Source organism: Nipponia nippon, unplaced genomic scaffold, assembly GCF_047370975.1.
Source record: "Nipponia nippon isolate SJK-2023a ecotype South Korea unplaced genomic scaffold, ASM4737097v1 scaffold_6, whole genome shotgun sequence".
NCBI classification, from domain to species: Eukaryota; Metazoa; Chordata; class Aves; order Pelecaniformes; family Threskiornithidae; genus Nipponia; species Nipponia nippon.
The window spans coordinates 6,331,692-6,355,571 of NW_028262380.1; the positions used below are offsets into that span (position 1 = coordinate 6,331,692).

At 42.8% G+C, this 23,880-nt stretch overlaps 1 protein-coding gene across 1 annotated transcript; it reads right to left on the reverse strand.

The window, feature by feature from the left end:
• Positions 1-727: 727 nt before the first annotated feature.
• Positions 728-16,188, reverse strand: SUCLG1 (succinate-CoA ligase GDP/ADP-forming subunit alpha). The gene is made up of 9 exons (XM_087737402.1): positions 16,040-16,188; positions 7,741-7,844; positions 6,725-6,841; positions 5,997-6,209; positions 5,851-5,908; positions 3,444-3,527; positions 2,635-2,786; positions 1,978-2,166; positions 728-978 (listed from the first exon to the last, which is right to left on the reverse strand). The coding sequence occupies exons 1-9, from the start codon at positions 16,089-16,091 to the stop codon at positions 952-954; spliced, it is 996 nt and encodes a 331-aa protein (XP_087593528.1). The 5' UTR covers positions 16,092-16,188; the 3' UTR covers positions 728-951.
• Positions 16,189-23,880: the final 7,692 nt, after the last annotated feature.

Sequence of the window (23,880 nt, forward strand, 5' to 3'; positions counted from 1 at the left end):
ATAAAGACAGCAATCTTGTTTTCAGTCGATCCTGATAAAACTTGTAACGCTCATTTATAGGCACAGTGCTTGGGCTACTTCCAAAGTAACAAAAGAGCTTTCCATTACAGTGCTGGGAGTGGTTAACAAGAAAGTTACCTTATTACATTCTTTTCCAGAGAATAATAATTCTCCTCCATTACACCCCAATGTTATTAGGATTTCAAGCAATGCAATCCTAGTTAACATAAAGAGGAAATTAAGGTAATGTAAGCTAAAGACCAAATCATTTCATAGTTACAGACAATTCTGAATATATATTTGCATGGGAAATTAAATTCATGTTTGTGAATAAAAATTCCATCTCTCCAGACAAAGAGAATTCCTTGCCAGCAGAGGACCACACTGCGCACGGCTCATCAGCCTTGAAAAGAAAGTCTGGACTTCAGGCATATCCAGCTACGTGGATCAACAAGCAACCCCTTCAGATCCAGCAGCTTTGGTTTAATGGACGGAAGCTTTGGCCTATTGTTCAAACACACACACTTGCCAGCAACGAACAAGTAAGACTGGATGTTTTAAAAATAAAGCAAAAAGTGTGATATGTGCATAAAGTCAGTGCCTTGATCCTTAAAAGCATCTCTATAAGCGACTTTACCTTAAAAATGGGCAGTGCTTAAGTTACAAAAGATTATTTTGTTTATGATGATTGAAGAAACGGCTGTGCTTCAGGAATTCAAAAGATGGATCAGATTTAGTAGTAGATTTATTAATTTGCTGTGATTTACAATGAGGTGATAAGGTCTGAACCAAGGAGACATCAAAACAGGTTTAGCCAGGAGGTTTATGGCTTCCAAGTCAAATTCATAGACCAGTGTCAGTCATTTGGGCAACTGAAGATTAGCAGACAAAAGACAAGCAGAGGCCAGGTGCTGCACTGGTTTTGGAGACAGTATTCCAAAGCGTCTTCTCTTACAGCAGTTTCCTTTTCTCAAACTCCTGCAAACAGCACACAGACATTACCAGTGGGAAAAAAAGAAAATGCTTCTATTACTATTTTAAATTACTTTGTATTTATCTTAGCAAATCTGATTTTAGGACTTGAAAACTGGAATTAAAAATTAAAATATGAAATGCATAATGTGTGCAAGTTAGGGGAAAGGCGAGTAAGTATTCTCCCACCTCACATTAACAAACCAGCTATGAAAAACCAGTAGTGCTAGACTGCAGTCAGTGCACTGCACTCAGATTGTAATGCCGCCAAGGAACCATTTGCTCCCAGGCATAGCGTAACAGGCTTGAAAAACACTAATTCTGCATAAGAACTGCAGTGGAATCCTTACAGTAAAGGATTCAAGCCAGGGGAGTAAAGATTTTCATTTTAGCAAAGGAAAAAACACAACAGAAGAAGGGAAGAATCCCACAGCAGCCTGTGAAGATGCTATACTACACGGTCACCACAGAAAAAAAAATACCTAGCACAGCTGAATTATGCCTTTCCTCTAGCTGTGAAGCAATGCCTTTTTTTGGATACGAATTAAGAAAAGCACAAATAATCCTATGCCACACATAAGTTTTTCAGCTGTATGCATTCAACCATAATTCTAATTGAATTAGTACGTAAAATAGATAGACCTATGTGCCAAGGTTTTCCTTCCTCAAATACCCTACTTTCAAAGAATGTTTTTATATTTTAAATTAATTCAGGTTCTTTGTATCCAGAAAACACAATTCAACAAGTTGCTACACTTGAAAGCAAAAAGTAATCTCTTCTCTATTTTGCTATGTTTACTTTTCTATAAAGGCAACATTACCTAAAACTACGTGTGCGTACTATCTAAGTAATAACTGCAGCTTGTTCAGTCAATAGAGTTCTTAGGTTTAACCAAGTTCAGAGCAACAGAATATTTGGGTAAGAGATGTACTCCCAACCCGTATTCCCTCAAAAGTAGCTTCATGCTCTGGATGAGTATGTGCACCAATTTCCAAGCAACGAACCTTGTAGATGGTGCTACCTAGCTGAGCAGGAGACATGCTGACAACAACGCCAGCGCTCTGAAGAGCGGCTATCTTCTCTTTAGCTCCACCCTTTCCCCCAGCAATGATTGCTCCAGCATGACCCATCCGCCTGCCTGGAGGAGCGGTCAGACCAGCTATGAATGACACAACCGGCTTGGCATTTGGACCCTGTGAAGAAAGAAAAGACGCTGTTTTACATGAGGGAGAGTGAGATGAAAAGTAATTCCAGATGGCAGATTTTTTTTTTCCTAAATATCAATGAGCCAGGCAAAGATACTAAACAGCTAGAAACCTCAGACAACATGGAACTGAGAGTCTGAAGCGCATGGAATACTTTCTCTCCTGATAAGCATCATAAACCAGACGCAATCAGAAACTTTAAAACATCTCTCTACAGAGCCACGTATATTACAAAAAACAGAATGTTCACTACAAATATCATTACAGGACTAAAAATCGGAAGTTGACACTGCACTCCAGTTAGATTTAATCTGGACAAAGCTCCTAATTTCAACTCTTTCTCTTTAATAAAAGTATGACCGTTTGTTTGTAGAGATTGAACTCAGTTTTCCTTGACATGGCAAAAGAAGATGGCTAACTTCCAAGGTGTCTAGAAGCAAGCTGTTTAAGACTTACAGAATTATTTTCTTTCAAGAATGCTGCTGCATCTTCTTCAGCATTTCCTCCAATTTCCCCGATCAATATGATCCCCTCAGTATGAGGATCCTTCAGGAAAACATCAAGGCAGTCAATAAAATTAGTTCCATTGAAGGGATCGCCTCCAATCCCTGAAAAAAAATTAAAACCACAAAAAAAAGACTAACTCAAGATAATGATGTTGCATTTACGGTACAAGTTTCAAAGTAAATTTCAGCATGAAGAGTATTCCCAAAGGCTCGTAAGAGGGGCAGCTCTGAAGGCTCTTCCCAAGTTAGAATGCCAAATTCCTGCTCCAAATATCTCCCCCACAATTCACAGAAAGCTTTGATATCTGAATAATCTCCTTTCAAACCCTAAGCAAATATTATTATACAGAGCCTCCGTATAAGACACAGCAGGACCAAAACCCCAGCTGTAGAATTTTGCTGTAAGAAAACTGAATTTACTTAACATACCCAACTAAATGCCTAACAATTTAATCCTAAATTAACCCTAATCCCTATCCCTTTATAATATTAAACTTCTTGGGAAACTCTGTTTCCAAATTGACATCATATTTGCTGGCAGTTCTCTGTTCAAAGCTGGTTTTTAGGCTTTTATTAATCGGATGTAGAAATGATAAAAGAACAGGGTTATACTCTTCACAGTACATAGGGATCTCATTCCTCAACATAATTGCCATTCAGCAATTTCCATGCTTGCAAAAAGAAATTATTTTGGATTTCTTCTTGTACAGAAAAAGCAGATTAGTGTAGGTGCAATAGGCTGTTTCTGAGGAAACCTACCAACGCAGAAAGACTGCCCCAATCCAACTTGCGTTGTCTGATGAACAGCTTCATATGTCAGCGTTCCAGATCTTGACACAATACCTTTAGGAAAGAAAAGGAGATAAACTTAACACTAACATAGCTAAGCACATGAATAGAGGCAGCTGTTCTTATAGTCATGAAAATCACCTTAATAAACTGAACATGAGATGCCAGGCTTTCCAGCTATCCCTGCCAAAACGTGAAAACTCTAGATAAGATTCTATCTGTACTATTTCTTGGTTGGCATTTTTTGACACATAATTGTAGACGGACTAAACCTGCTCAGAAAGTCAGTAATATTGGCTGAGACAGCATTCCTCACGCTACAGCTTTACCAGGAAAGAAAACTGAAAACAAAATAGAAGAATATACTTCCTCTTGTCTTGTACGCGAGTAGCTGATGCACTGAACTTGGAACAGAGTTGTAGCTCAACAGTTAACATAAGAATTCTCTATTAATCACAGCCCCAGTATGGCCAGGCACACGAGAGATCCTCCAGAACAGAAATATGCTGCACAAATGCAAGTTATTAAGGTATTTGTTGCTGCAGCTCACTGCTCTACAATGCACATTCAGCATTTACATTACAATATTACAAGAAACCACAGCCCTAGTTTCAAATTCAGGATGGAAGGTAATACAGAGCCTAGATCAGGGGCAAAATATTTCATGGATTTTTGTTCATTTTTCCAAGTCAAGATTCCTGTTAATACTACAAGAGGAAAGGTTTCCAGGAAAAACAGACATCATCTTCCATCACCTTCAAGCCATCTAACAAAAAAAATATAATAAGTAAATTGCACGAACAGAGGAAAAATACACCACTAGACTAACAACTTTAGTTTTATCAACTGTTATACTGTTGGACAGGGCAGATGTCTACTAGCAAAGGTTTTCTTCTTGCTATGTTTGCAAAGGGCTTCCTGTTTACTATTAAGATCAGATTGCCTCGGAGAAGGCACAGATAAAGGTCCGAAGACTGTGGCTATTTTTATAGCTTGCATCCCAAAATTACCAAGTGATTCTTGGACGCCTCACAGTAATAGAAAGCTGGGGAGCATATCACCAAAGGTCATAGCGTTAGATGAAGCTGGGAGGATGGCAAAGTTACATTTTTATTCCCTGATCCTTGAATCACCATTGAAAACATTTCTAGCAATGGTGGGGCACCTGGATTCAGGATTTAAAATATTGTTTTGCACTTGATGTGCCTTGCATTCAGATCCTAATATCTTGTGACTAGAAGACATTTCTTGTAGATATTTAGAAAATCTTAACAGAACTTTGATTCAGAAAGGAGCTCGGGGCAACATCGGCTGATGCTGCCTTTTACAGTCATAGAGCAATGTCTTGATGGTATCTAGAAAGGGCATAATTGCAGTCATCTGATTTTTCTACTCCAGGTTTATAGGTATTTCTGAAAGCTGGAGGTGTGACACGAGCGTTAACGCATCCTCCAGCATTCACTAGGTACAGCTCAAGTCAGAAGTGGTTAAGTAGCAGAGAGTTTCTTGTGTTAGAGAAACTGCACTGAGGCCACGTAGTTCAAGAGCAGTGAACAGGTCTTCCCCACAGTAAACACACTTTTCATCAAAAAAAAATTGTCACGTTGCAAAGGGTACTGTGCTCAAGTTAAACTAGTTACCCTGCTGACAGATAACAGCAGCATATGCTGTCTGCAATAATATTTCTGAAGCTCTATTTAATTACAAATGCATATTTTGAAAGAATTTTCTTTATAGGTCCTGAACAGCATTATTTTAAAAATAACCAAGTTGTTATTTCTACAGTTTACGACACGAAACCAACAGAAGTCAGGACAAGAGACTTGCATGCAGCAGGGTGTGTAACTAACATATGATTATGAACAAGTCACTGCCTTTCTGACCTTAATTCCGCTTTCTGAGAAGTGGGTATATGTGTCACTTCCACGCACCATGGTACAGTTGTCTAACTTGTCATGTTAGAAACTTGCCTGTAATCTCTTCGCGTGGCTATAATACTGAGCTCACTACAGGTGTAGGATCCTAGTCCTCAGGAGCCAAGCTGTTGGAAGGAATAGCATTGGAGAGCTTGGTGCTCTCAAATCCCAAGATAAATGGAGGTATCCTCAGAGGAGGGAAACTAAGTCAATCACATTACCTAAGGAAACTTCCAATTGCTTTGCCTCTACCATCAGTACTCAGTGCCTGCTCTGGCCGACTGACTGATTTTGGCCTTCGGGATTGATAATGGTGAAGTTCACCTACAAACTGCAGGACAGACAGGCTGTTACACAGCGTGTCAACTGTCTTCAGGGCATGATGTGACTAGCCTCATGAATAAGAGCACTAGAGTACCAAACTTTAGTTTTAGATGATGCACAAATGTTCAAAAACTCACCAATTCTTCCCTTCTTGTGAATGTGACCAGGCATGATGCCAATTTTACATTCTCCAGGCTAAGGAAAGAGTGGGAGAAGTCAGATGGAACATTCAAACCATCACTAAGAATGGTTCAGCCTTGGAGAAAATCCAGAAGTCACTTACATTGATGACTCCAGGGCAGTTTGGGCCCACTAGTCGAGTCTTATCCTGCCGAAGCAGTCTGTGTTTAACCCGAACCATGTCCTGCTGAGGAATACCTTCAGTAATGCATACAACTAAGGGCATTTCTGCATCGATTGCTTCGTTGATCGCAGCAGCAGCAAACGGAGGAGGTACGTATATAACAGTGGCAGAAGCACCAGTTTGTTCCTTGGCCTACAACAGACATAACAAAAGATATCAACGATTTAGTGGGGTGGAAAACATTTGACGACTAGTCATTTAAAATATGTCCATTCACAGGCATAAATTAAGTGAATGGGTATGTATTAATTTATTATAATCAAAGTGTTAAATTCACTGAAGACAAGACATATAGAGCACAACTAGGGAACTGAGAACTAACCACTGTCAGGAAAGGATCTGCCCCATGAACACCATCATAAAGACCCTTAGATAACAGTTTGCTAAAAATTCATCATACACACCAGAATCAATCAGAAACTAGTTGCATGCATAAAGTAAGTGTATCCAGACTCTGTGAACTTCACTGTGGAAGCCAAACTCATGCTTGACCACACGGAATGCTCCCTGTTTTACCAGGCTTCTATTTCACGCCTTGCACAGTGACATCCATGGCTCAAATATTTGTCTCTTCAGTGTGAGCACTGAAATAAGTAGACCTTCAGCAGCATTAAATTGCCTGCCCTCCAGTCACTGCTGCAAATTACCTCCTTCACAGAATTAAACACAGGCAGACCCAGATGAGTTTTTCCCCCTTTCCCTGGAGAAATTCCTCCAACTAGATTGGTGCCATAGTCCAACGCCTGCTGGCTGTGAAAGGTGCCCTATGAGAGAGAAAATAAGTAAAGTTAAAAGGCATGTAATAGCAAGTAAAATGAACCACAAAAAGTTGATGTTATCTATAATTCTGAAGGCAATTTATGGCACTTAAATTTGCAATGAGAAGGGAAGTTTTCACTACATATATACAACCAGCTATTTTGAAGAGTGCATCAACGTTTTAAATGGATTCAGAATATGCTATGCTTTTTCTTTCAAATCAGAGCACTGTGGTTGCACACTAAAGGATATTTTCTTGTGCATTGCTAATACACCTGCAGACATAGCAGCCACATTTTGTTTTGCACATCAAGTCTGGCAGATGACAAACACTATAATGAAACAGAAGAAATTAGCATTCTCATCCATGACTAGCTGATGGTTTTAGCAAAAGCAGTCTTCTCCCTTTGCAAACATGTACAAGAGTGAATGTGAGAAAATTATTAAATATCCTGACATAAAACCAGAAATTTAATTCATAGGCATTGACATCCAAAGGCATTTGGGAAAGAGGCGCTTCTAAAACAGTAAGTTTTTTGTAGTTTTTTCCAAATCTCCCTTTACAAAGAAACCTTTTCAGTTGTATACAATAAAAAGGCTTAAGACCAAAACCAACAACAAAAATCAAAAGTAGTATAAAAGAGGTGACTCAAAATCAAGTTTTAAGCTTGTGCACAAGTGGAAAAAAAATATCTAGTCTATGGAACTGAAGAATAAAAAAAAAGTCTATTTGGACCAAAGAAAGGAAACTACAGTGCTGAAGGGACTTTCCTGATCATGAAGTCCAGCTTTCTAACAACACAGGCAAAGCCAGTATATAATCCCTTTTATACGTTATTATGGTTTTTGGCCAACTAACATTCTGAACTGAAAGGGTGATAGAAGAAATAGTTCATACACATACCTGTTTGCCTGTAAAACCCTGACAGATAACCTTTGTATTTTTGTTAATATACAGATTTTTCCTTGATGCCGAGTAGGAGCAGTGTCGTACTCCATTCTGTTGCACTAGAGAAAAAAAGAAAAGAGAGGACAAACCATTAATCCACTGCTTTGTTAGGCTCTCAGAAAACATCCAATCAAGTAAGTGCATATATATTAATCCTTATATCAAAAGATTAATTGATCCAGTAGTTCATGTTTTCAAAAAACAGCTCTGAAAATTGTAAGTATTTAGGACTAAGATATTCTAAGATATTATTCTAAGTTGTAAGTATTTAGGACTAAGATATTCTAAGATTTTTTTTAAGATATTCTAAGATATTAAACACCTGTAGTTCACTCTACCTACTCAGTTTGCTAGGAATCAGGCTCGGTATTTCTCATATTGGGTACTTAATACCAGAACTCCAGTCACGATAAATAACAGACGGAAACATCATCTTAACCACTATTTCCATTTGCAAATGAACATGTTTCTGCCCTCTTCTGCAAAGTGACAAAGCACAATTAAAATCCTGATATCCAAGAGGTTGTTATAATGTAGGTGCTATGTTATAGCTTCTGTGAACATAGCACAGTCCATACTAGACAATGAGAGATACTGAAAAGGTCGAGAGTCCCTCAGCCAAGGTGAAACCTAATGCCAAGCACGACACACAGCAAGAGACCTTTTCCCAACAGATACCTAGCTACGGGAGCCTAGGCATCACTGCTTGAAATGCACTTGGGCTCGTGAGGCAATACAGCTCTCCAGACACTCCACTAGGACCATTTTCAATTTAGTTCTCACAACCCTGGTACTGAAAAAAAAAACCACAACACAACTACAGAAAAACAGCACAGTGCACGCTGCTATCAAAAAGACAAGGAGAATGACTGCATCTCTGCTGAAGGAAAAGATATGTTGACATCAAATGATGAAAAGAGAAATACACAGAATGTTACCATGCAAGAAAGCTTGAGATGAGAAGGAAAAAGAGGTCTTCTGGTATAAAAAGGATGCGCGCATTGCCGATATTCATTGCCGTATGCTTTTTCAAATACCAGAGTTTTGAGGGAATCAGAACCAATTTACGCCCTGCAAGTATTTTAGACAAAAACCATATTTTGTGCTTAGAGTGAACACGGGAGGGTACAATCCTAATACAGAAACTGACACCAGTATGTTACTACTATATACCTCTAGCTCTTTTAAAACTTTTACCACTTAAGATTTGAGGAAGTAAAAAGTGAAGTTGAAATAAAAATAAGAGATTCTGAATCACGGTCCCTGGACTGTTCCACATACTTGCTCAGGCATGCCCGAACAAGAGAGGGATTTTTTTTTCTTTTTCTATTTTTAGAAAGGAAGAAAAAGCTATTAAGTGGAAAAAAGAAAAAAGGTATTCTTCAATATAAACTGCTAATGCACAGACTTTATTGAGATGCATTATTAACATCTTGTAGTAACACAATTTCTATGGGGCAGTAAAAAAGGGCAAAAAACTTAAGATCCACGTATATACACATTTCTATCATAGAGCAACACAGGACTCTTCCACAAGTACTTTTGCCAACTAAATTTTAGTGATACACTGCTTTTATGCTTTAATTCTATTCAAAAAAAGGAGAAGAAAACTAAAACCATGCCAGAAGAAGCTTCCAGACATCAGTGCTACTGCTAAATCTGAAGTCCTTACTCTGGTCTTAAGAAGTGCTGACAGAAAGACAGGACTGCAATTCCAACCACCTCCTGCCGTTCTCTAAGGAGCTGGGGCAACACACCATCTTCGGACCAACATAAAGTAAAATTCAGCTAGATTTTAAAGAAAAATTTACAGACTAGCATGCAGTAAACTTGTAAGAAAAGTGGTAAAAGCACATGTCAGCATATTGACCCTTATGGTTTCAACCTAAATCACATCTTTATCCACACTGTTACAAAACTTTTTACATCAAGGAGAAATATAAAGCAGTAACGGACAAAATATGTCTGAAGCTAAGATTTAATGACTAGGGTTGTGAGTTTGTCTGTGGAAGGGTAGAGGAAAGTCTTGCTGATCAATTGTCACAGCTACAGAAGACAGCACAGCATGGTCTTCGTGCTTGGCCAACGGCTTTCCCTTCCTAGTCAAGGCTGCAATGCTCTGCAGGCTGCACCTGAGCTGCAACACCAAGTCCCTCAAACGCACAACTGGCAATCAGCAGCCTGCTGCCAGCAAAGGAGAGACAAAATAAGCAGAGAAACAGATGACCTGATGGTTAGGAGAACAGGGCATCCGTCTACCTGACCCCAGCCATTCAGGCAATCCCTCACAGGCACGGGATGTGACCGGGTCAAACCCAACCTTGAGAAAAGCAGAGGACGATCCCCCTGTGAAGAAGCTGTTACAGTCAAGACCTACTACCAGCAATGCCTTGCGGAGAACACTCTGGTCTTCCAGAAGTATGCGAGTGCACATGTCAAAAGCCCTCTGATGGGCCTGCAAGGGTAAAGAATAAAGAGGCAACACTAAACTAATTAAAATCTAAGTTTTACACATATTGACTGCGCTACAACGCTGACAAATCCACCTGCAAAATAAGACAGGGCAGCTTGCCAGGCACACAGCACGCACTCAGTAATTTCAGTATTTGGGGGAACAACAAAAAAAAAAAAAATCCAACCTTCGACAAATAGTCACTCCCTTCTCTCTGCCGTAAAAGCAGTCCCAATTCAGCTGTCTGTTCTATATCTATTTTCAGATATTTATAACCTTGCACAAAAATGTTTTTGAAAGCTTAAGTTTGTCAATTCTCAGTTTTGAGAAGTCTATATAGATATATTTTTCAAGGATAAGAAGCTTTTGAGCATTTTCCAAGCTATCAAAGTACAAAAAAAAAAAAAATAAATTAGGCACTTATAACTGGAAGACAGCTTAAATTCCAAGCTTTGTATGGATTTACTCTTCAAAACTGTATGTGCTGCTTACATGACTGAAGAGTCCTGGTTCAGAGAAAATACAAAGAAGTTCAAAGAAGCCTGGCCATAGGCTTGAGCCATTTGCTGTCTTCGGAGGGAGGCAGCTTAGCATGGGCACATGTCTAGGGAACGATACATTTTTGAAGAAATTTAAAAAAAAAAAAAAAACAAAACACATCTTGTACTTTCTGGGCTGGATGAGTCTGAGTTTGGGGGGGGGTTTTAAACTGACACGATACAGCTCTCTATTTTCTCTCCATGGCCTTGTCTGAAGCAGAAAAGTTTGCCCCAGTTATCAGCACAGTAGGAGCAGCAGGGGCATCGGTCAAGATGAGGTTCTGCTATATGTGGCGCAAACAGCAAGTCCCAGGTGCAAACAGCTGGCAATTTAACTAGTTAATACAGATATAAGATGAGAAGGAAACAGGTGGAAAATCAAAATCATATGCCTAAGTTCACAGCAGGTAAGAGTCAGAAATAGAATCCAAGTCTCAATTTCTACCCAAGACCTTCATTCACTAGCTTGTACTGCTTCACAACTTCCAACGCCCGTTCAGGCAATTGCTTTTACCAGAACAAATCAGGGTGCCCAAGTGCAAATGCATGGTCCTCAGGAAAACAGGAAAAAAAAAAAAAAAAAAGTATTTGCTTTTCTAGTTACCAGGATTCAGCCATGAACCAGTAAGAGCCAAACTCATTGGGGATGCTATTTTAATGCATACGACTAAATTACAAGCCAAATTACAAAGGTGCAGGCTCCAGATGAAGCTCTAGAGCATAAGGACAAGTCTTATCAAATCCAAATCTTACCGAAAGCACACTGAACTGCGTTATTTTGTATAATCAGAGGTCTAACATAACATTACCGTGTCCAACAAAGGCCCATCATAGACCTTTTGAGAAGAGTATTAAAGCTAAAATAAGAAACTGGATAACCTTTCCCAAGCAATCCCTTTCACTTCAGCCCCATCCCTGTTCTGTTTTGCATACTGTGTGGTTCAAAAAGTTATGCAACTAACAAGATGCATTTATTTTGGCTTTCCAGTACTTTTGCTTCTACATAGCTAAAGAGATGTACTGTGGCAAGAACCTATTTTAGTCCATTGTACAGGACAACCAAGTAGCCATGGAAAGTACTCAAATACCAAACCCCTGCTGTCGCAGGATAGATTTGAAAAGTGCGATATACATTTAGCAAAGGGGTATAAGCCTGTATATAAAACGTCAGTTGTTTTACAGTAAAGAAAACTTACCAGAAACTAAGAGAGAGAATTACCTCCAACACACACGCTGCCAGTAGTTACTCTTGCATTTCCAGGGAATGCGGCCACAGCCAAGCCCAGGACTCACCGTAGTCCCAGTCACAGGAAAACCCAGCTACATTTATTTCTTAAAAGAAAACTCACAATTTGTAGCCTTGAGCAGCGCTTTAAGCTCATTTGTTTATTACAGCTAAAAAGCCTTTTTAGAAAAATGCACTATTATTTATCAAACATGAATTTCCATGTTAAAAAGAAACGTGACCCATTTAAAGCACACATCGAATGTAAATACTGCTTACACTGAGCTTTCAGGTACTCACTGAGCAGCAACACCTCCCAAGCACAAATCTCATTTTAAATGACTGATACAACCCAAGCTACATTTGCCTAGCTTGTTTGTGTGGTGTAAGCCAGCTGACAGTAGAGATACTAAGAGCTAAATCTCTTCCTCACTCAAACTCCACAAAGCTGAAAACTTGTTATTTTCAGGACTTCTTGCAAGATTCCCTAGAGCTACGGACAGGAATCCAAGTCAGTGTGCCTCACTCTTTCCCACATTTATCCCAGACAAAAAGAAAAGTTTGGAAGCTGAGGTAGCATCTGAGTGTGCTCACAAGATGAACACAACACAAAAGCATGGCAAAATAGCAAAGACTCCTTTCTAGAAGGACCTGAGCAGATACCTACATTGCCAGAAGACTGAAAAGTAATAAGTGAAATTCTTCCTCTATTACTCCTTGAAATAGCCAGAGAACTTGGAGATGAAGGAAGACATTCCTCTTCCTTTCTGTTACCTATGTAAGGAAAGAAGAAAGCCTTAGAAATCATATGGGCTCCAATACAAATGGGGAAAATGGAGGTCAGTGCAGGGGAAGCTCAGGGAAGGACTGAGGTACAAAGAATGCTAGTCAAAATGCTAAAAGTGTCTTTTTCACACATCCCTCCCTTATTTTCCATCAGTTATGGACCTTCAGTTTGTTTCCGAGAAATCCTTTCAATATTTTGTACATGTTTAATTTGCAGTTTTATGACCATCTCCTTTCTCCTTCCTCTGCCTACAAATGCGTGGCCTGAAGAGGACAGAACAAAAACAGTTCTGGACAGATTCTTACATTACAGAAGAGTATAGACATTAAAAATGTTTAGCAAAGACCGAAGCACTGCAGCAAATTTCAGAGTTTACTGACTAGAAGCTTGATATTAACAAGAATATTCCACACACAGTTTCCCTTCCTAGCTCTTTATTAGGTTTTAGTCTTCATTATCAGGCCATATGTATATATTCACACACACAATTACATTTGGACAATTCTCTCCCCTCCCCAAACCCATCTACAGAATTCATCCTTAAAGGTATCAGTTGCATTAGTAGAAGATGATCCTTACGGACAAAGAAGTTTTCATGCTATTGAGGGACTGCTCAAAATATTTTACTCCTGGTTTTAAAGAGGATTATGCACTCAGAGAAGGATTTCTAAGGATCATTTCCCAGCCTCTCTTCTCTCACCCTTCCCTTGCCAAGTTCCTGTTAATTATGGAAAACCCATTTTTGAATTTATGAAAACGGCATAGGAGTTGAGAAATTAAGTAAATTAATCAGCCTGCAAAGGACAGATGCAATGACTACGCTACACCTACCATATTAAAGAAAACTAAGACTAATGGGCAAACAGCATTCAGAAAAATGTCAGTCCTTTCGACAAACTTCTCTTTCCTAATCAAAAAATCCCCGCTCGTTGCGACAGACATTAGTGGCTACATGGGGTCATGGGAGACACGGTGGCATTTGAAAGAAAAGCCTTCTCCTCCCAAATTTATGAAGCTGAAACAAAGCGAAGCATCTCAGTGAAACTGCAGGCCCTTGAGGGAAAAGACATGTCCTTCTCAGCACAAATATTCAACTATTTCTTGTAAGGCAACAAACTCTTTTTTTCCCCATGTACACTCCACTAAGAACACGTGCAGCTAAAGGTTTGGGAGCTTTCCTCTCCCTGCACTACTGACATAAAAAACACCCAATGAATTCTTCAATTTAGATTGTTATTTCTGCAGCAATTCTTTGCCAGGGTTAGTCACATAATTTACTGTAATCTTTTAATCTACGAGCTCTACAAAGGGTTTTAACATGCCCAGAACATAAGATCCCTAATCCTGACTCTCCGATCGCAGTTACGGTCCCTAAAGAGACTCTCTTCAGTGTGGAATAGAGCGGCGTAGGTCTTTCTTGACTCTGTCCATACAGAGACGGCACTTTGAGCTGACCTTTGAGCAAGCGCTTACCATTCACTGACATATTTCATACCATGTTTTCACAACTTCCTGAACTGAACCTTATGGATACACACCCATGTGCATCGCTTTTGCAACAGAACACACGAGAAACTCATGATTTTAAATCACCACTGAGAGAAGCAGATGTTAATTATTTGTTACTGAAAATGTACGTACGAAGTCCAAATTTAAGGTTTTAGCCATCTTTTAATGTTTTGTAAAGAGTATCAAACCAAACAAAGAAAGGTTTCCAATGAAGGACTATTTCATCTTGCAGGAGTTTCTTTAAAAGACTTCATGAACTGTTGCAAACAGAACACTTAGTGAGCCACTTAGACCACTTCTTCCCCCCCAAAATCACCTCACACTTTTCCCTGAATCTCTTCTTGCTATTTGTAAAGGGAACAATGTGGGGTTTTAACACATAAAACTGCACCCAAGAGTAACTTTGCTGGGAGTATAAATTATCCTAAATTGGAGGTGCTATGTTCCCATCTGTTCCCCTCCATCAGAACAAATTCTCGTCGGACTCAAGGGAGCCAATTCAAAGAGCTGAACTGGCAGAAATTAACAGTACGGTAAGAAAACACAGCTTTCTGCTCCTGCTCATGGAGGACAAGGGGTAGGAATGGATAGACACCTGAGCGGATGGTAGGTGTGCCACAGGAACAACTCAGACCAGCTTAAAATCTCGTGGGATCATGTTATTAGACCCTGACCTGCAAGTTACCACCACACTGAGACAAAAAAAAACTTTGCGTGCAGTGAAATGAGGTAGGTTTAAGTTTGCCCATGTATTCTCAGCTGCAAGAACCAAGATTAATGCACCAGTTCCTCAGTTTAGATTCCAAGAAATGGCTCTTATGCCTTGGCATACCCATACCGATTTCCGTAGAGGATGCAACATTAACTGCACAAAAAAAGCACACTGAAAAGAAAAAAAAAAAAAAAAGGCACTTTATTTTTTATTGTGATCTTCAGAACAACACACACAAAAACTTTCAAGCTGAAGTATTAGTCTCAGACTGCTCATGTTCTCCATAATTAAAGGCTAATATTCTTATTCTTGACAACAAAAACAACTTTACCAACTTGTGTTGAAATCACAGGACAATTTAGAGACCTCAAGAGGTCTCTAGTCCAAACCACCCCTCCAAGCGACTAGATCCAACTCTAGCAGCTTCCTCTGGGCCTTGTCGAGTTTTTAGTATTTCTGGGGATATAACAGAGAGAACAACGATGGCTCCCCATACCTGCGGCTGACCACGCTCAATCTGAAAACTTTTCCTAACTTTTAAAAACAGTTTTCCCTGCAGCCACGTGTGCCCGGCGCCCTACACCTTGGACCTCCGAGTAGAGCCTGCCTCCGCCTTCCCTCCACCTAAGGCCCTGGCAGAGGAGCTGCCGGCGGTGGAGAACCGCGCTCCGCTCCCGCCTCGGGCCTTCCGCGCTGAGGCTGAGGAGCCCCAGCTCCGCCAGCAGACCGAGGCCCGGCTGAGAGTTTGCTCGCCGCACGCCCCGAGGCCTGGAGATCCCCCTCCGGGGAGAGGCGGGACGCTCCCCCTCCTCCGGGTGACCTTGCCCCGCCGCAGGCCCGGCCCTTTCCCCTCCTGTGGCGGGCGGAGGCGGCCGGGCCCCGGCGGCGGCGGCGGGCCCCCTCCTCAGGCCCCGCGGCCTACGGCGGAGGGGCGGCGCGGGCGGAGCAGGCCGCGGGGGAGGGCGGTTGCCAGGCAGCGGGGAGGGCCCCGCGGCCCGGCGCGGAGGGCTGCCGGCGGCCCGGTACTCACGGCGGAGGAAGCGGCCCAGGAGGCGGGCGGCGGCGCGGCTGCAGTGAGACATCGTCCCCTTCGCCAATGACACCGGCCCGGCGGATCGCGGCGGGCGGGCGGCCCTGCGCGGCGCCTGAGCACTGCCCACCCCGGCGCGGCGCCGGGCAGCCCCGCGCGCCGATTGGCTCAGCCCGGAGGGCCCTCCCCTCCCCCCGGTGGAGGTAGCCAATCGGAGGCGAGTCGGGGGAAGCCCCCGCGGGGCATTGTGGGTGTTGTAGTCCGCGGCGGCGTCGGCGTGAGGCAGGGTGGCAGGGCCGCGCTGTGACAGACCCGCTGCCACCAGCGCAGGGCGGGAGGAAGGTGTCAGCCAGCCCTGGTAGCTCCTAACTTGGGCTAAATTCAAGCCAAAACCAGTTTTTGATGGGTGTCTGCTGTGGGTGCCTGTTAAAAGCCGCTGTGGTACATCTGCAGGCAGTCAGTAGCAGTGAGGAGAAGCATTTCATAGAATCATAGCATTATAGAATCGTTTAGGTTGGAAAAGACCTTTAAGATCATCGAGTCCAACCGTTAACCCAGCACTGCCAAGCCCACCACTAAACCATGTCCCTAAGCACCACATCTACCCGGCTTTTAAATCCCTCCAGGGATGGGGACTCAACCCCTTCCCCGGGCAGCCTGGGCCAGGGCCTGACTGCCCTTTCGGGGAAGAAATTTTTCCTAATCTAAATTTTTCCAATCTAAACCTCCCCTGGCGCAACTTGAGGCTGTTTCCTCTCGTCCTATCGCTTGTTACTGGGGAGAAGAGACCGACCCCCACCAAGCCAAAGGGCTTTGCAGACAGGGAGGGCTGACTGCGGGCGGTGGTTGTGGGGGCACGCAAATTCCAAAAAACCCACATTTTTCAGGGAAAGGTGGTATCTTGTAATTGAGTAACTAATATATAAATCCACATATAAATTAATTGGTCAATCAAATGAAATACATAACCCCTCTCTACAAACCTGACCTCATTTATTATTAATTTGTGTGAAGTGCTGTAGAAAGAGCAAAACCCCCATCCCGACGGGGGGGCATTAAGTAAATACTGCGACACCCGAGGACGACACGAGGAGGACACAGGCGATGGTCCCAGGCAGAGCGACTCAGCTGTAATAGCCAGCCTGATAAGCATCAGTCTTGAGCGTGAAGCCCACTGCTTCATTGGGGCTAAACGGTTTGAGATTAAATCATCTTAAAAAATGGAGGAGAACTGACAATCTTCTTTCTCATTCACCATGGACAGTTTACTCACCTGGCTGATCCTGGGGCAGGAAAAGGAGTGTGTTTGAATAAATCAAACACCACCGTTCTGAAACAATAATTAGTGCTTTCTTTCCTTCCTACAGAGATTCTTAACAGCAGCATTTTCTTTCTGCTGAACTTCAGGGGGCATTTGTTCTGGAACAGAAAATGGTTAATGAACCACAAGAAAGGCTCAGCTCCTATTTTTTGACGAGGGAATTTAGGCAAACATTCACAAAAAGAGCATATGTTAGGGACGGTGATTATGGGAGAGGCATCTCCAAAGCAAACAAAGGATATGTCTGTACCTGGGACTTGTAGGAAAGTTAGAAAAATCAGGGAAAGCTCTGAAGTCAGCTCATTTGTTAAAAAATATGCAATTCTTGCAGCCACGAGTAAAGTGACCTCAGATCAATGTCACAAGAAACCACTGAATTCTACAATGAGGCTTCACAAGGGGTTTTAAAATGCTTTAACTTCTACGTGAGCTTCAGACACAGGTCAGTTCATCACCTATGCCATCCGCTGCCTTCAGAAACAGCACGTGCATGTATTGCTGTGTCTGTGGGCAGAGGCACGTGGGAGGGGGGCAAGAAGAAAGGATTCCTTCAGGACAAAAGTAAGCATGCAAAGTCATACTCTGATTTCATCCTGATTATTTCATTCACTTCATGTCCATAAAACTGAGGCCAGAACGAGACCGTAATAAATAAATGAAGCAATCAAATGTTCAGCTTCTTGTGAGGTATATATGATCCCCTTAGGAGGACATACACACTGATTTTGTAAGGAACCCACTCACTACTGAAAGATTTATACCTGGACCCATTTCCAAATCAATTTTTCCTTGACTTGAGGCTTTCACTAAGACTCTTGTGGGGATTACAGAATTTGAGTTAGATGCCACTGTATTATCGTTCTGTATACAGGAAGATTTTGCTTTTAGCACTTTCTCAAAAAAACTATTTTCAGGAGGGGGAAAGAGAGAAGCTGGTCTAGAAAATAACACACAAAATGAGTGAGACTGGATAGCAGAAAATCAAAGGGAACAAGAAGAACCCCAACTGTTTCTAAGTGATGCCCCTCACCTTGGTTCATAGGTGGCAGTGACAGGCAGGACTGTCCCACTGCGGGGGGTCAGAGACGAGTCCCAGTCCTGTCAACAGGGAGATCTGGAGCTTTTGACCCCAGCTAAATTATACAGTGGGTTATTCCTTCTCTCCTTTTTATGTTAAGCTATGTAGCGTCAGAAGTCCATCTGTTGGATATCAAATGCACTTACAATAACTCAGGCATGAAGTCAAACAATATTGCAAAACAAGGACAACTGCAATTTTTTAGTGTTTTTAGTAGGATTGTGTAAGATGAGGATTTGGGTTGTTGTTTTTTTTTTTCCAAATCTCAATAGCAGAAACATCTCTTTAGTCATTTTCATTCAAAAGCTGAATGCATAAAGAGTCTTTTGAATCTTAATATTGATGCAAGTCATTACCACCCTAACAGTAAAAGTTTCAGGGTAGGGAAATCAGCTGCACAATGTATAATTGGCCAGACATACACAGAACTGAGAAAAAATAAACCTATCTTTAATTGTTTTAATGCAGTGGTTTGGTTCCTGTCAGAGAACACCCTGTCCCACCAACATTAATTGAGGTGATTTAATCATCTGCCTAGAAAGAAACCATTCAGCCCAGGGAGAACCAATACGGCAGTTAGCAACACTCAGGTATTCGTGACAGGGGCTGCCTTACAAAGTTCAGGACAGACCTAGTGCTGGCTCAGAGTGGGGTAGCCAAAGGATTAAGAAAGATTTGGGGATTTAATCTAAGAACAATACTTTTCAACCATTGCAGAAAGCCCAAAGGTCCAATAAGGGGTGGAGTCTCTTCCCAGTGCATTTTTAAGTAAGCAACTTCATTTTAAGAGCAACACAGATCCTGGAGCTGAACCTTGTGAAAATCACAAACCCAGGGAAAAACTGAATTCTAGTGAAAACGTTTTTCTTGCTTTCTGACTCATAGTTGGGCTTTAATCCTTTCTGAAAGCAGATCTTCCTGATATTAAACACAGAACTTTCTGTTTAGTATTCCTCTGCAGACGACTTGACCTCCTGCTAGTAAAAAGCCCAAAGGACCATCACGTTAATGTTTACCTACCCCAGGAGTTCCAGCTCTAGCAGAAGACAAAAACACACTGTCTGCTAACATTTTCCCTTTCTTAGATCTTTAGATGAAAGGGAGATTTGCTGCATGCACAAAATGCAACTTCTTTTGGTACTTCCTTACAATGAATGGTGTCAAAACGTTTCTTTTTTCTTCTTTTAGATACTAGCTGGGCAGTTGAGGGACCTGGGTGTGGTGCTTGGCCAGCTGCACGCTTCCTCTGGGTCATCACTGAGATCACTCAATCTCTCCCAACCTCAGTTTCTTCTCCATAAGAGAACTCATTGCTAATGCTTTGTTTACTTGCATCATCAGCCAAAAATGTGCAAAATAAATAAATCACCAACCCCTTAAATGTCTGGATTTACTAGCACTAAGAGCAGCAAAACCACCTTGGACATCCATGTTTTTCAGGGTGTCCTGTTTACACCCCAGAGTCCGGGTTTGATATTATACTGCAGAATAACAACTGACTGTGCCCCAGGCTCTGGCACTTAGAAACACCAAGATATAGTTGTCACCTGCACCAGCCCCCATGTCTCCCTTCTCCGTGAGGCCTTGATGGATACAGCAAGTGCCTGCCAGTCTCAGTCTTCCTCATCCACACGAGGATCTCACCCACTAACTCACACAGCATCCTCTTCTCCATAGGCACTTTTCCATGTGCGAATTCATCTGACTCCACTTCTGGGTTTCACACTGACCTTGGTCTTGCTGCAGATAACGTAGGAGGCATGTTTGAAATGCAGCTCGATTCACGTGCTTGCAGACTGGCATCTAATGCTGCCTGAGCCACCCTGCAACGCCCTGTCCTGCTTCCTTCTGCCTCTCCAGGAAAGCTTGAGTTTCCCCTGAGTCCTGCACCCTTTAGCCAGTCCTCCGCAGAGGTCTCAGATACCCTAGGGCACCCTATGTAGCACTAGACACCTATATTTAGACATCTAATATGCGTCTTTGCTGTCTGAAGAGTACGCAGCTAAGGCTGAAATTCGGGTCCAGATTCAACCACCTGCAGGTGTCTGCATGGCAGGTGTGTACGTGTGTGCTGCCCCTGCTCTCGTTGTGCCAGGTGCTAGGTGGAAACCGAGTCCATGCAGTCAGCAGAGACAAGAGAGCAGTTCCCGTGCTGTCTGTAGGTGTCTGCTGCAAGGAGAGGGTTGAATTGCTCTCTTGGAGCCCTCGCAGTGCTGGAAAAATCTCCACTGGTTGCAACAAGAGCTTAGAAACCCACCCACGTGGAGGCAGCTCACGGTGGGTATGTCTGCAGGCAGTGTTTGAAGCTGGACCTGACTCCCACCCAAAAGTATTTTGAACCCAGTGAAATGTGTTGCTAAATGAGAGAGGCAGGGACAGGCAGGCTAATGCAGCGGCTGGGGAAAGGTTCAGATCCAAGCTTGTGAAATAATGGGACCTCCAGACCATGCGGAGTCGTCTGTTATAGCCTGAAACCAAAAGTACGGTTGCTTTTCTTGAATAAAGCCTCTAACACTTTTTCTACCCCACAGTCATGACAAATGACTTGGAGCCCTGTTACTGCTTTGCCAGAGAGTGGCAATGTAAAATGATCACCAGGGGAATCCCGCTGCCAGCGTGTATCACCGGGTATTTGCTGTTCATGTTTACATTTGCACAGCCAGAAGTTAAATGCTGCCGCTGGTTTCGTAGGGATTTGAGCCTTGCATTTGACTGACAGCTTCAGCAGGCGCTGTTTCCATAGCTGGCCCATCAATACATTCACGTGTCTGTTAAATGTTATCGTAAAAGAGCAGTGGAAAGCAGGATGCCGCCTTCTTTGCTCCGGTCCAGTAGTTCCTCCAGGCACCTTTTTCTGTAACATCATTGATTTGTGTGGGTGCTTGTAGGACTCCATCAACCTCTTGCCACTTTCCGAAAAGAAAGCTCAAAACTGAAACAAGCTTCTTGCACCCCAAGGTCTTCAGCATTCACTGCAGCACAGCTTCCTGAGAATATGAAGTGCCTGGACTGTCAGCACTTATCTCTGGGCTGAAGAAAATGCTGGTGAGGGATGTCATGCTCTTGCAGACCTCGCCGTAACAGGACATGCACCCTGATCACGGCATAAAGTCAGCAAACCTCAAAGTTTTGCAAAAGGTGAGTGCATATTAAAGGAGAAATAAGAAGTGGCATTTCCCTTCCGTGTAGCAAGGATAAAAGGTCTGTTTGGAGCTCTGTTCAAGGATGTTTTGGTGCCAGCAAAAGACCTGCTCCGTCCTTTCCCTCCCGGCTGCTCACTGCCCTAGGACTGCAGCCCCTTATGCTGCAAACTCTGTGGTGAGCTTCACGCCAGTAAGAAATCCTTGGGGATGATGGCAGGAGTCACACGCTTGATCCATACGGTAAACTCAGACATATTAAAAAACTCATGGCTGCAGTCAGCCTAGCAGCTGTACAAACAACACGGTTGGTAGAGCCACAAAATGGATTTTGTGGGCAGATATTTAGCAGCATAAAATATACCCCAGACTTCCTACTCAGAATCAGAAACAGGTTTGTCTTCTGGTGCTGGCCAGAGCTAAAAGACATCCCTTTGACAAATGCAGGTTCCAGCGGGGAGGGTTTAGCAGGAAGGCCATCCTTTGAGGGAAAGCCTGTATTTAGGGGATTGCTAAATCAAGGACAAGCTCTTCAGCTGGCTTAGCCCTTACACACATCAGTGATGACTCCGGACCTACACTCCTGACGCCAGCTGATGTTTGATCACTGTCTCCCATTCTTACCCTCACCGAAACAACCCTGCAGCTTGAAATACTCATGCATCATATTAGCTTTAGTGGCATCATCACCTCCTATTACTGGAAGTTAAGGATGTGCAAACAAATCAGTCATTCCCCCTCATCTCCCTGGGATCAAGGCAGGGACCCACCGTGAAGCTAAACCCTGGCCTCACCCGTATCCATCTTCCAGCAGCTAAGGGAGCTGACCCTTCTAAAAACAGGCTAGTTTGTGGGTTTCTATACTTTAATTTACAAGTTGTAAGCAAAGATAGTCCCAGCATCTCAGCCCTGGGAGAGTCACAGGAGGAGCTGGACCACTGCTCTCCTTTCCTTTGTAAGGAGCACAGAGAAAAGCAGAGGTGAGGATTCCCTCTGGAGGGATTAGCCACACGTGGGCTTTAACCCGCTTTATTTTTTCCCTACAGCCTGTGATTTTGCAGTAACAGAGCTGTGGCTGAGAGCATCTGCTAAGGAATTAGTTAGAAATGGTCTTACTGGGACTTCGGGTGTAACTCCAGATAGCAGAGATAAGGACCAGCTGAGAGTTTACAGCAGCGAGGGAAAGGCAGGTGTCATCTCACTTGCTCCTTTTCTGCACAATCCCCATACTGCTTCCAGTAAATTTTATATTCCATTCTCTGCTTCTGAAACGTCATGCAAACTTTTGTGGTATTGCTATTAGTATAGTTATTTTAATTTTTTTTTTTTCGGTATTAGTAGTGCCAAATGAAAATAAATAAGCACACAAACACTACCCGCTTCTTCCCTAAGCCGTGCCATGGCTTGGTATCTCTGAAGAGCCTGACATTTCTATGGTGCTTCACAAACAGGGGGACAAATTTCAGCTTGGCACCAGTCGAGGTCACAACATCAACATCAGAAGCACTTTAGGGGGAAGTCCCCAAGGATGGACACCGAACCAGTACCCGCAGCCCACCAGCCCTGGACCCTTTCAGGTCCATCACGGCTTGGATTTCTCCAGGAAGGAAGATGCTGCTGAAGACCTCTGGTCATCTTCATCCAAATACTTTTTTTTCCCTTTTGCTGTGTGATCTGAAGCAAGTCTGGCTCTGTCACCTATCAGGGGCTTATCAGAGCTTACTCATTTTATTCAGTAAATTTTGCCAGAAATGCTTCAGCAACTCCAGGTCTTAAAGGAAAGCTTGACATTTGATGGGCTTTTGTAGCAGTTCACTGGGCTGCAGCCGGAGCAGCCATACACGTCCCACTGCCTTTCTCCCTCCTGGAGACAGGGCAGCCGAGCACAACGATCCAGTTTGTTAAAAACACAGGTGTCAGACCTGGGGCTGCCCCACGGTGCTGGGAAATGTCCATGTCTTGGAGACCTGCTCTTCCAGATGATCAGGTTGCCTTGCTGGTCATGAGGAATGGAGCAGATCTGAAGATGGGAGGGGTTCATCAAAGGAAAACAGCATTTTGGGGCAAATTCTGTTCTCAAAGACCCTGTATGGGGTTCTCCTGGTGTTGGAGCAGGGTACAGAATCCTGCGGAGCCTCTGCCATCCAGGAAGAAGCGGGACCAAAATGGGATGTAGGTTCCTTGAAATGTGTACGCCAGAAAAGCCTCTCCTTATGGCTTGTCCACTTGTTGTAAGGAATTGAGTTTGGCTGTCAATTCTTTGCTCTGAAAGAGACTTCCACTGAATAACAATGAATCCCTG

What these genes read in the sequence shown, in the direction of transcription:
- SUCLG1 (XM_087737402.1), bottom strand. Translation starts at nt 16,091, where the DNA reads ATGTCTCACTGCAGCCGCGCCGCCGCCCGCCTCCTGGGCCGCTTCCTC. An exon ending in CCTGGGCCGCTTCCTCCGCC is followed by an intron (nt 7,845 to 16,039) that starts GTGAGTACCGGG and finishes TTTTTTCTCTAG; the next exon opens with TGCAACAGAATGGAGTACGA. An exon ending in TCACAAGAAGGGAAGAATTG is followed by an intron (nt 3,528 to 5,850) that starts GTGAGTTTTTGA and finishes TCTTTCCTAAAG; the next exon opens with GTATTGTGTCAAGATCTGGA.